The following is a 12357-nucleotide window of genomic DNA, read 5'->3' on the forward strand; positions in this document are numbered from 1 at the left end:
CATCCATGGAGAATATCTACTGGGCTTAATCTGTGTCTGGGAAACCGCCTCCTCGTGGTGGATGAAACAGAAACACCCCTAATCTGAATACACACTGACAGCACACATCACTACACACTGACAGCACACATCACTACACACATCACTACACACTGACAGCACACATCACTACACACATCACTACACACTGACAGCACACATCACTACACACTGACAGCACACATCACTACACACTGACAGCACACATCACTACACACTGACAGCACACACCACTACACACTCACTACACACTGACAGCACACACCGACTACACACACCACTACACACTGACAGCACACATCACTACACACTGACAGCACACACCGACTACACACTGACAGCACACATCACTACACACTGACAGCACACATCACTACACACTGACAGCACACATCACTACACACTGACAGCACACATCACTACACACTGACAGCACACATCACTACACACTGACAGCACACATCACACACATGACAGCACACATCACTACACACTGACAGCACACACACACTGACAGCACACATCACTACACACTGACAGCACACATCACTACACACTGACAGCACACATCACTACACACTGACAGCACACATCACTACACACTGACAGCACACATCACTACAACTGAATGGAGGCCATCACTTATAAACAATGGGGAAGGGGGGGGGCTATGCTGAAAAGGTATTCACAAAAGCAATCTGATAATAGCCCTGTCATTGTCAGTCAGTCAACACATGCAGTTGTGTTGTTTTACATGGTGTGTCAGCAACAGCAAATAGGGAAAAGCGTTTCCATCATTCAGATCATTCCAAATCCTCTCTGCATTTACCATTGTAACCCTCTAATACTGAGTCTATGATGGGGCGGGCTGTCAGATTGTAAACGTCCAGCTGTTTGCTGTCTGGTCCGAACACCGTGTCAAATGTGAAGGTCTTGGGGGGTTCGTGGGTGGTCTCTAATTTGTTGACGGTTATGGTCCCTCGGTTCTCATCCACACTGACGGCCTGCTTGTGGCCCATACTCCTCTCCTTCTGGTTCAGCGGGCGACATCGCACAACCACTTTGACGTTGTCCATGACCTCCGGCTTGTCAGATTTGTCCATCTTGTTGCTCTGCAAAGAGGAATAACTATGCATGATGCCAGCCACCTAGTAGCTACGTGATGTCAGAGCCGATGGCTCAGCATGATGTCATGTAATGCAATATGAAAACACTGCTCATAGCTAACGTTATTAACCTCACCACAGCAAAGGGAGAGATCAAACTGGCTGGCTAACTCGTCTCAATGAATTCAGTTAGCAAGCTAACATTACAGTACAGCTAACGTTAGCAAAGATAGTTAGTTAGGTAGCTAATTAACTGTCAAGATAGTTGAAACATCTAGTCGCTAGTTCAATGGATGACCAATCAAGTTAGTTAGCTGGCTCGCTATACTGCAATGTATTGCATGCAAGGAAGCTAATGTTAGCATGTTAACTAACCAGCTGCAGCATCGCTATGCACAACGAATAAAACGTAGTCAACACAACAACTTGACTGGAAGAGCTTGTTGCATCCTAGTTTTAACGTGGCTACATCTATATCAAATATAATGACACTGGTCTAAAAACAGATTGAAAATAGCTAATGCTAACTCATCCAAAACACAAGACGAAGCTAACTATAGCAAGGTAAGGTAGTTAGCATCACATCAAAAAAAAGAAGGGAGGACCCCTCTGAAAAACACAAATACAGAGAAATACAAAAGAGCCCACCTACCGGCATTTTAAGACTTCAGTTTTGATTATTAAATCATATAAGACAAAAGCAAACGCGGTTTGATGGAAGTTTTTATCTTATCAAAATGATTTAGATGCCAATGCTGATAACGTTTGTTGTCACGTCTGGACACATTGAATCTGCGGCTGCGCAGTAGAATGATGGGGGGCAATAGCTTGGTAGTGTACAGTAAAGGACAGTAGAGATGGCATAGCTATAGGTGGAGGCAAAAGGCCTGGCTCACTATGTTTGTCTTAGTGAACAACGTCACAGTTTTGTATTCACCTAAAATGTTAGTTGAAAAATGTTAAGACAAAGAGTAAGATGAAAAACAGAACAGGAGAACACGATCCATGCAACAGCCAATAAAACGAGTCTTTTTGCTATAATGTGTCATAAATTATTTATTTTCAGCACTCAAAGAGCAGAGAAGGAGAATCCCTTAGATGACATGTGTGTCTCTTATCAGAAAAGTCTGATACATAACATGGGTGTGCAGTTATTCAGCAAAATCATGTTGAGAATGTAACAAACGCATGCTATAGTTGACGAAAGCATTGTTTATTACCACTATATGATCATCACTTAATATACATTTAGCCTCTGGTAAAAGCACTGTTGTTGTTTTTCAAATCTACACTCTGTGGGCTTTGCAAAGGCACTGACCAGTGTGTCCTTTAGCTCTTGAATAAAGAAAGCACTCAATCTTTATGCAAAACATTTGTCTGAGGTGGTTTTGTGCAACGGATTGGTCAAAATAACTGTATACAGTAAATCTATGTGCAACTCATGCTTCTGCACATCAGCATGTACACAAATATATCTCAGAACCTTATAATTATCTGTCTACAGTTTAAAACTGGTCCAAGGAATGTCAAGGGGGAAACTTGTTTCCCTTTGCATTTTGGTCACTATATGGCAGTAATATAATATATTATTTTCAACACGCATAAAATACACACGCACACTCTTCCACAGATTTGGCATCTCGTTTGGCAGTGTCAACAGGTGGAGATCCATAGAAATAGAATTTCTAGAATGGTCATTCCTTTTCAAGTCAACGTCACGTGATGGGGTGGGCCGGCGGCCATATTGAGTGTACCCATGAGTGTATGAGTTGCATATCAAATTGTCACGCTCTAAGGAGCTTCCCCCATTCTAGTCATTCTATTTCTATGTGAAAAACACACCTATAATAACTAAACACTACAGGCCGTCAACTGAACCGGTCTAGGAACTGTAGAACACTGCTATGGAAGAGGCCCGTGTGGCCACTGCTCTCCTGGGTGAGCAGAACCCGTCCGTCAGGCCGATGTCTATGAAGCAGGACAGGCTCACCCTGCATCAGGCTCATTTCTGACTCTGTCTGGGCCTGGTAGGACGTCGCTACTCTGTGTCTGAGGGGGGGATAGAGAAAGGGGAATGAGTGGAATAGAGAAAGAGATTGTCTATCTAACACATAACATAAACTCAGCACCCTGTCTTTCAAAGATAATTCATAAAAATCTAAATAACTTCACAGATCTTCATTGTAAAGGGTTTAAACACTGTTTTCCATGCTTGTTCAATGAACCATAAACAATTAATTAACATGCACCTGTGGAACGGTCCTTAAAACACTAACAGCTTACAGAAGGTAGACAATTAAGGTCACAGTTATGAAAACTTAGGACACTAAAGAGGCCTTTCTTCTGACTCTTAAATACACCAAAAGAAAGATGCCCAAGGTCCCCACCCATCTGCGTGAACGTGCCTTAGGCATGCTGCAAGGAGGCATGAGGACTGCAGATGTGGCCAGGGCAATAAATTGCAAAAAACTGTGAGACGCCTAAGACAGCTCTACATTGAGACAGGATGGACAGCTGATCATCCTCGCAGTGGCAAACCACGTGAAACAACACCTGCACAGGATCGGTACATCCGAACATCACACCTGCAGGACAGGTACAGGATGGCAACAACAACTGCCTGAGTTACACCAGGAACGCACAATCCCTCCATCAGTGCTCAGACTGTCCGCAATAGGCTGAGAGAGACTGAACTGAGGGCTTGTAGACCTGTTGTAAGGCAGTTCCTCACCAGACATCACTGGCAACAACGTTGCCTATGGGCACAAACCCACCATCACTGGACCAGACAGAACTCTTCATTGACGAGACGCGGTTTTGTCTCACCAGGGGTGATGGTCGGATTCGAGTTTATTGTCGTAGGAATGAGCGTTACACCGAGGCCTGTACTCTGGAGCGGGATTGATTTGGAGGTGGAGGGTCCGTCATGATCTGGGGCGGTGTGTCACAGCATCATCGGACTGAGCTTGTTGTCATTGCAGGCAATCTCAACGCTGTGCGTTACAGGGAAGACATCCTCCTCCCTCATGTGGTATCCTTCCTGCAGGCTCATCTTGACACGACCCTCCAGTATGACAATGCCACCAGCCATACTGCTCATTCTTTGCGTGATTTCCTGCAAGACAGGAATGTCAGTGTTCTGTCATGGCCAGCGAAGAGCCTGGATCTCAATCCCATTGAGCACATCTGGAACCTGTTGGATCGGAGGGTGAGGGCTAGGGCCATTCCCCCCAGAAATGTCCGGGAACTTGCAGGTGCCTTTGTGGAAGAGTGGGGTAACATCTCACAGCAAGAACCGGCAAATTTGGTGCAGTCCATGAAGAGGAGATGCACTGCAGTACTTAATGCACCTGGTGGCCACACCAGATACTGACTGTTACTTTTGATGTTGACCCCCCTTTGTTCAAGGAGACATTATTCAATTTCTGTTAGTCACATGTCTGTGGAACTCGTTCAGTTTATGTATCAGTTGTTGAATCTTGTTATGTTCATACAAATATTTACACGTTTGCTGAAAATAAACACATTTTTTTAACCTTTATTTAACTTGGCAAGTCAGTTAATAACATATTTTTATTTACAATGACAGCCTAGGAACTGTGGGTTAACTGCCTTGTTCAGGGGCAGGATGACAGATTTAAAATTAAAATAATTTTTTTTTTAACCTTGTCAGCTCAGGGATTTGATCTTGCAACCTTTCGGTTACAAAACCAACACTCTAACCACTAGGCCCACTGCAGCCCCCAAAAAAGAACTGTCCTCCCACTGCAGTTGACAGTAAGAGGACGTTTGCCATTTAGCAGATGCTTTTATTCAAAAATATTTATAGTCAAGCATATATTTTACGTATGGAGGGGCCCCAGCGGGAATTGAATTCACGACCCTTGTGATGCAAGTGAGCCACAGAGGACCACCATCACATACAGAAATCCTACTTCCTGAAGCCAGACACTAAGCAGGCCAGTTTGTGAAAAAGGAGGTGCTGGTTCCTCTCCTACCTGCTAGGGCTGCTGGACTGCATTGACGCAGATGGTGCTGATGATGATAATGAAGAGGTAGGTTTCTGATTGGAAGTCAGAACATCAGAGGGGTTTGTCTCCAGACCTTTCCTAAGAACAGGAGCCTTGCCTTCTTTCAGGATGATCCCAGGCCCATCTCGCCCCAGTGTGAGTGATGGAGCCCAGACCTCCAGGGGAGGTGGACCAGGCCGGGTACTGGCAGGGGGCTGGCTACCCGAGGGCAGGGAGGTGGTCCTGGGCCGTGGTGGAGGGGAATCAGGCTGGGTCAGGAACCGCACTGACTTGGTGGGCTGAGAGATAAAACACACAAACAATGTTGCCATTATGATACAATAGTGGAATAGGAATAAAGATGATTGATGCTGGATGTTACAGACAGTGGTAGTCAGCATGTACTACGTGAATGAGATCATGGCTAGAGAGAATTTCAAAATAAATAAAAACGAAATAGAAGTCAAAGTAGACATGAAACCAGTCAACTATCCCTCTAAGCTACTAAGATCTAGAAGGCAGGTGTGCGTGTTACCTTCTCTGTGTTGTTCTTGAGGGCGTCTGGTCTCACTAGGATAGAGTGTATGGAGTGCTGACCATTCGATGCTGCTTGCCTGGTCTCCAACACCTGCCTATCAAACACCTCTCTGGCAGCCGTGTCCCTGTCCTTCATATATCTACCACTAGGGGGCGCTTGACCTTCAGACATCCAGGCCAGAGATCTGTAGTGATTGGGCAGGATGCTCATGTGTTGTTTCTTCCTGAGCAGAGCAGGGGAGAAGCCAGGGCCCTGGATGTGGCTAAAGTTCTGGCTATGAGATTGGGACTGAGAATGGGGCTGAAGACCTGAGGTGGCGGTGGTAGTGTGGGGGTAGTGGTTACTGCACTGGGACGAGCTCTGGGACGAGTTCTGGGATGAGCTCTGACTGTTTGTCTGGGATTGAAGGGCTGAGCTGGATGAGATGGTGGTGTGGGGGTAGTGTTTTCCCCGCTGAGATGAGCCTGAGAGGACATGAAACATACTTTGAAGTCACTCAAAATGGATCCTTGTCAAATCAACGCAATGTAATTTCCACTGCACTGTTCTGGGTTCCACATTGTACGATCTGACATATCAACTAGAATAGACAGGTTTACTATCTCTGACTGGTCAATACTAAATAGAGAAGCCTTCTTTCCAGGTTTAATATCTCTGACTGGTCAATACTGAATAGAGAAGCCTTCTTTACAGGTTTAATATCTCTGACTGGTCAATACTGAATAGAGAAGCCTTCTTTACAGGTTTAATATCTCTGACTGGTCAATACTGAATAGAGAAGCCTTCTTTACAGGTTTAATATCTCTGACTGGTCAATACTGCATAATGTTAGGATAATAACTAACCAACATGGTTGAGACTGAGAATACAGCACTATGGAACTGTGGAACCACCCAACACCTGAAAATGGAACTTTGTAGAGTTACAAACTTCCTTCACTCTTACCTCTGTGTGAACGATGGAAGACCCTCCTCACTGTGTCCCATCCCGCCGAGCTCACCCCATGCAGGGATTGTCTGCTGGCGCCGCCTGATGATATCATAGGCTGCGTGGCCATGGAAACAGACTGCTGCGGAACCCGTTGTCCAGTAGAGTAACTAGTGCCATCTGAGTTGACCCTGTCGAGAGCTAGAACCACCGCTGGCGTTTTGGAGGACGAGGAGGTTCTTCTTCCAGAGACTGTACCAGGGCCTGCTGTCACTGCCTTGGAATCCAAGAGCCTGGCAGAGGTTCTGTGGCAGGCAGGGAATAAATAGATATTGGTGTCAAAATCAATTAATTAGGTGTCCATGACACAAATGAATGTCAAAAAAGATGGAACCACTGTAGGAAAGTAGTGTCACAGATGACCCACACATCAGCTAACAGAAAGGCTGATCCCTCTGATAACTTTAACCACAGCATTACAATCCAAATATCAATTGCCACTCGTTTCTCATGGTCTGCGTAATGAAACCGGCAGAAATGGCTCTCCCGCTTACCTGAGGACAGGTGTGACGTAGTTGACGGGCAGAATGCCCACTTACCTGAGGACAGGTGTGACGTAGTTGACGGGCAGGATGCCCACTTACCTGAGGACAGGTGTGACGTAGTTGACGGGCAGGATGCCCACTTACCTGAGGACAGGTGTGACGTAGTTGACGGGCAGAATGCCCACTTACCTGAGGACAGGTGTGACGTAGTTGCCGGGCAGAATGCCCACTTACCTGAGGACAGGGGTGACGTAGTTGCCGGGCAGAATGCCCACTTACCTGAGGACAGGGGTGACGTAGTTGCCTGGGAGGATGCCCACTTACCTGAGGACAGGTGTGACGTAGTTGACGGGCAGGATGCCCACTTACCTGAGGACTGGGGTGACGTAGTTGCCTGGGAGGATGCCCACTTACCTGAGGACAGGGGTGACGTAGTTGACGGGCAGGATGCCCACTTACCTGAGGACAGGTGTGATGTAGTTGCCGGGCAGAATGCCCACTTACCTGAGGACAGGTGTGACGTAGTTGCCGGGCAGAATGCCCACTTACCTGAGGACAGGTGTGACGTAGTTGCCGGGCAGAATGCCCACTTACCTGAGGACAGGGGTGACGTAGTTGCCGGGCAGAATGCCCACTTACCTGAGGACTGGGGCGACGTAGCTGCCGGGCAGAATGCCCACTTACCTGAGGACAGGTGTGACGTAGTTGCCGGGCAGCATGCCCACTTACCTGAGGACAGGTGTGATGTAGTTGCCGGGCAGAATGCCCACTTACCTGAGGACAGGTGTGACGTAGTTGACGGGCAGGATGCCCACTTACCTGAGGACAGCGGTGACGTAGTTGACGGGCAGGATGCCCACTTACCTGAGGACAGGTGTGATGTAGTTGCCGGGCAGAATGCCCACTTTCCTGAGGACAGGTGTGACGTAGTTGCCGGGCAGAATGCCCACTTACCTGAGGACAGGTGTGACGTAGTTGACGGGCAGAATGCCCACTTACCTGAGGACAGGGGTGACGTAGTTGCCGGGCAGGATGCCCACTTACCTGAGGACAGGTGTGACGTAGTTGACGGGCAGGATGCCCACTTACCTGAGGACAGGTGTGACGTAGTTGCCGGGCAGAATGCCCACTTACCTGAGGACAGGGGTGACGTAGTTGCCGGGCAGAATGCCCACTTACCTGAGGACTGGGGTGACGTAGTTGCCTGGGAGGATGCCCACTTTGCCCGTCCGTAGAGAGAGGCCTCGGAGCCAGCCCTCCTTAAACTTCCCATAAACCCCCACCATCTCCCCCTTCCTCAGCTCCAGTTCCTCAGAACGACGGGGCTTGTAGGAGTACAGAGCAGCACACCTGAAGAACAGATTACATGTTAGGTTACAACAATCTCACATACAGTGCATTCGGAAAGTATTCAGACCCCTTCACTTTTTCAAAATTGTTGTTACGTTACAACCTTATTCTAAAATGGATTCAATAATTTTCTCCCCTCACCAATCTAAACACAATACCCTATAATGACAAATTTGGAGCACATTTATTAAAAATGAAAAACAGAAATACCTTATTTACATAAGTATTCAGACTCTTTGCTATGAGACTCCAAATTGAGCTCAGGGGTATACTGTTTCCATTGATCATCCTTGAGATGTTTCTACAACTTGATTGGAGTCCACCTGTGGTGAATTCAATTGATTGGACATGCTTTGGAAAGGCACACGCCTGTCTATACAATGTTCCACAGTTGGTAGTGCATGTCAGAGCAAAAACCAAGCCATGAGGTCGAAGGAATTGTCCGTAGAGCTCAGAGAGGATGTTTTTCAGCAGCAGGGACTGGGAGATTAGTCAGGATTGAGGGAAAGATGAACAGAGCAAAGTACAGAGTGTTCCTTGATGAAAACCTGCTCCAGAGCACTCACAAAGGTTCAACTTCCAACAGGACAACAACCCTAAGCACACAGCCAAGACAACGCAGGAGTGGCTTTGGGACATTGAGTGGCCCAGCTAGAACCTGGACTTGAACCCGATCTAACATCTCTGGAGAGACCTGCAAATAACTGTGCAATAACGCTCCCCGTCCAAACTGACAGAGCTTGAGAAGATCTGCAGAGAAGAATGGGAGAAACTCTCCAAATACAGGTGTGCCAAGCTTGTAGCAAAAATGTATAAACAACTATTTGCTTTGTCATTATGGGGTATTGCAATGTCATTATGGGCTATTGAGATGTCATTGTGGGGTATTGTGATGTCATTGTGGGGTATTGTTATGTCATTGTGGGGTATTGTGATGTCATTGTGGGTATTATGATGTCATGATGGGGTATTGTGAAGTCATTATGGGGTATTGTGATGTCATTATGGGCTATTGAGATGTCATTATGGGGTATTGTGTGTAGATTGATAAGCAAAAAAAAATGTAATCAATTTTAGAATAAGGCTGTAAAGTAACAAAATGTGGAAAAAGTCAAGGGGTCTGAATACTTTCCGAAGTCACTGTAGATACAGACACACTGTAATGAAGTCACTGTAGACACAGACACACTGTAATGAAGTCACTGTAGATACAGACACACTGTAAGGAAGTCACTGTAGATACAGACACACTGTAAGGAAGTCACTGTAGATACAGACACACTGTAAGGAAGTCACTATAGATACAGACACACTGTAAGGAAGTCACTGTAGATACAGACACACTGTAATGAAGTCACTATAGATACAGACACACTGTAAGGAAGTCACTATAGATACAGACACACTGTAAGGAAGTCACTGTAGATACAGACACACTGTAAGGAAGTCACTATAGATACAGACACACTGTAAGGAAGTCACTATAGATACAGACACACTGTAATGACGTCACTGTATAGATGACAAATTCCATATCTAATGTTTTAAATGACCTTTCCAGGTCATGTATGATTTCTAGTGTTGAACCACTGCCACGCTACTCCATTCTGGTGTTACTACTCTGGTTATTACTACTATGTTCCTGCAGTGTTGCTCCAAGGCTACAGCTGTTACTAGTCCAGTGTGAGTCCAGTGTGAGTCCAGTGTTAGTCCAGTGTTAGTCCAGTGTTAGTCCAGTGTTAGTCCAGTGTTAGTCCAGTGTTAGTCCAGTGTTCGTCCAGTGTTCAAAAGCTGATGGAGTTGCTAGGCGGCGAACTGCTTGGTATCAGCGGAGGTTGTTACTACCATTTTACTACTGTATTACTCCATAGTTACTACTATGTTACTACTACGTTACTCTAATGTTTCTCCAGTTTTACTCACACACTGATGGATAGCTGCTGAGTGGAAGACTGTTTGGTGTCGGCTGAGGCGGAGGGGGTCTGGGGGTTGATCAGAGCCATGGTGATGGTGGGAGGAGCTTCACCACTACTCATCTTCCTCTCTCCCTATAGAAACAGAGGAGGAAGACCAGGATGTAAATATGTAGACTGACATAGTGTTCTTCCTCTCACTCTATATAGAGAAAAAGAGGAAGAATTCAACAGTAAAGTCGGAGAAGATATCATGTAAACTGACATAGGACGACTAAGATGCCCTCATCTTAAATGTGGAAAAGGGCATTTATGAGGTATAAAGGAGAAATAAAGCAGACTTTAAAGCAGGACTGCTAGAAAGAGAACCTGGGATAGACAGGAAACAGGAAACAGGAAGATAGACAGACATAAACCTGTATGATTTTAAAAGAAGGATATGAATGTAAGTCATTGAATTTAGTCACTCTTTGACAGCATCCCTTTTGATTTAAACAAACAATTACATGCATGTTTGCCAATGCCAGAACATTCAGGAGATAAAGGTGAACAATACCCCACCATTTTGTATTTATTTTTTTTACCTTTATTTAACCAGGTAGGCCAGTTGAGAACAAGTTCTCATTTACAATTGAGACCTGGGCAAGATAAAGCAAAGCAGTGCGACAAAAAACAACAACACAGAGTTACACATAAACAAACGTACAGTCAATAACACAATAGAAAAATCTATGTACAGTGTGTGCAAATGTAGAAGAGTAGGGAGGTAAGGCAATAAATAGCTCACAGAGGTGAAATAATTATAATGTAGCATTAACGCTGGAGTGATAGACGTGCAGATAATGATGTGCAAGTAGAGATACTGGGGTGCAAAAGATCAAGAGGATAAATAACAATATGGGGATGAGGTAGTCGGGTGGGCGATTTACAGATTGGCTATGTACAGGTACAGTGATCGGCAAGCTACTCTGACAGCTGATACTTAAAGTTAGAGAGGAAGAAATAAGACTCCAGCTTCAGTGATTTTTGCAATTCGTGCCAGTTATTGGCAGCAGAGAACTGGAAGGAAAGCGGCCAAAGGAAGTGTTGGCTTTGGGGATGACCAGTGAGATATAATATGTGGACAACTACAAATACCTACGTGTAACCCTCCAAAGTCCACTCCTCCTTTGGCCGCCTTTCCTTCCAGTTCTCTGCTGCCAATGACTGGAACAAATTGCAAAAATCACTGAAGCTGGAGATGCATATCTCCCTCACTAACTTTAAGCATCAGCTGTCAGAGCAGTTTACCGATCATTGCCCCTGTACGTAGCCCATCTGTAAATAGCCCACCCAACTACCTCATCCCCATATTGTTTTTTTTTCTTTTTCTCCCCAGTATCTCTACTTGCACATTCATCTTCTGTACATCTATCATTCCAGTGTTTAATTGCTAAATTGTCATTATTTTGCCACTATGGCCTATTTATTGCCTTACCTCCCTAATCTTAAATACATTTGCACACATTGTATATATACTTTTCTATTGTGTTATTGACTGTACGTTTGTTTATCCCATGTGTAACTCTGTGTTGTTGTTTGTGTCGCACTGCTTTGCTTTATCTTGACCAGGTCTCAGTTGTAAATGAGAACCCTTTTCTCAACTGGCCTACCTGGTTAAATAAAGGTGTTCTCAACTGGCCTACCTGGTTAAATAAAGGTGTTCTCAACTGGCCTACCTGGTTAAATAAAGGTGTTCTCAACTGGCCTACCTGGTTAAATAAAGGTGTTCTCAACTGGCCTACCTGGTTAAATAAAGGTGTTCTCAACTGGCCTACCTGGTTAAATAAAGGTGTTCTCAACTGGCCTACCTGGTTAAATAAAGGTGAAATAAATAAAAAATATTGAAAGAAATTCAAGAGCATGTTGTGTCTCAACCGATTGCGGGCA

At 45.2% G+C, this 12357-nt stretch overlaps 2 protein-coding genes across 8 annotated transcripts in view; both read right to left on the bottom strand.

Moving 5' to 3' along the window:
• LOC112265793 (kinesin-like protein KIF3A) overlaps positions 1–1946 on the bottom strand; it is a 32808-nt gene extending 30862 nt beyond the window's left edge. For 3 of the 5 annotated variants that reach the window (XM_042326046.1, XM_042326044.1, XM_042326043.1), the window contains exons 1-2: positions 1521–1710; positions 869–1151 (exon numbers count right to left, since the gene is read on the bottom strand). In XM_042326046.1, the coding sequence (XP_042181980.1) occupies positions 869–1151; positions 1521–1532 (295 nt within the window). In that variant the 5' untranslated portion in view covers positions 1533–1710. Of the gene's footprint in view, positions 1–868; positions 1152–1520; positions 1711–1797 lie in introns of those variants that run through there. The other 2 variants (XM_042326045.1, XM_042326047.1) reach the window with 2 other exon arrangements.
• A 237-nt stretch (positions 1947–2183) lies between these two features.
• LOC112264328 (E3 ubiquitin-protein ligase SH3RF3) overlaps positions 2184–12357 on the bottom strand; it is a 44903-nt gene continuing 34729 nt past the window's right edge. For 2 of the 3 annotated variants that reach the window (XM_042326050.1, XM_042326049.1), the window contains exons 2-7: positions 10439–10563; positions 8345–8515; positions 6639–6925; positions 5691–6157; positions 5144–5454; positions 2184–3194 (exon numbers count right to left, since the gene is read on the bottom strand). In XM_042326050.1, the coding sequence (XP_042181984.1) occupies positions 3014–3194; positions 5144–5454; positions 5691–6157; positions 6639–6925; positions 8345–8515; positions 10439–10551 (1530 nt within the window). In that variant the 5' untranslated portion in view covers positions 10552–10563 and the 3' untranslated portion in view covers positions 2184–3013. Of the gene's footprint in view, positions 3195–5143; positions 5455–5690; positions 6158–6638; positions 6926–8344; positions 8516–10438; positions 10566–12357 lie in introns of all 3 variants that reach the window. The other variant, XM_042326048.1, reaches the window with a different exon arrangement.

The sequence above is a fragment of the Oncorhynchus tshawytscha genome, linkage group LG08 (genome assembly GCF_018296145.1).
Source record: "Oncorhynchus tshawytscha isolate Ot180627B linkage group LG08, Otsh_v2.0, whole genome shotgun sequence".
Classification (NCBI taxonomy): Eukaryota; Metazoa; Chordata; class Actinopteri; order Salmoniformes; family Salmonidae; genus Oncorhynchus; species Oncorhynchus tshawytscha.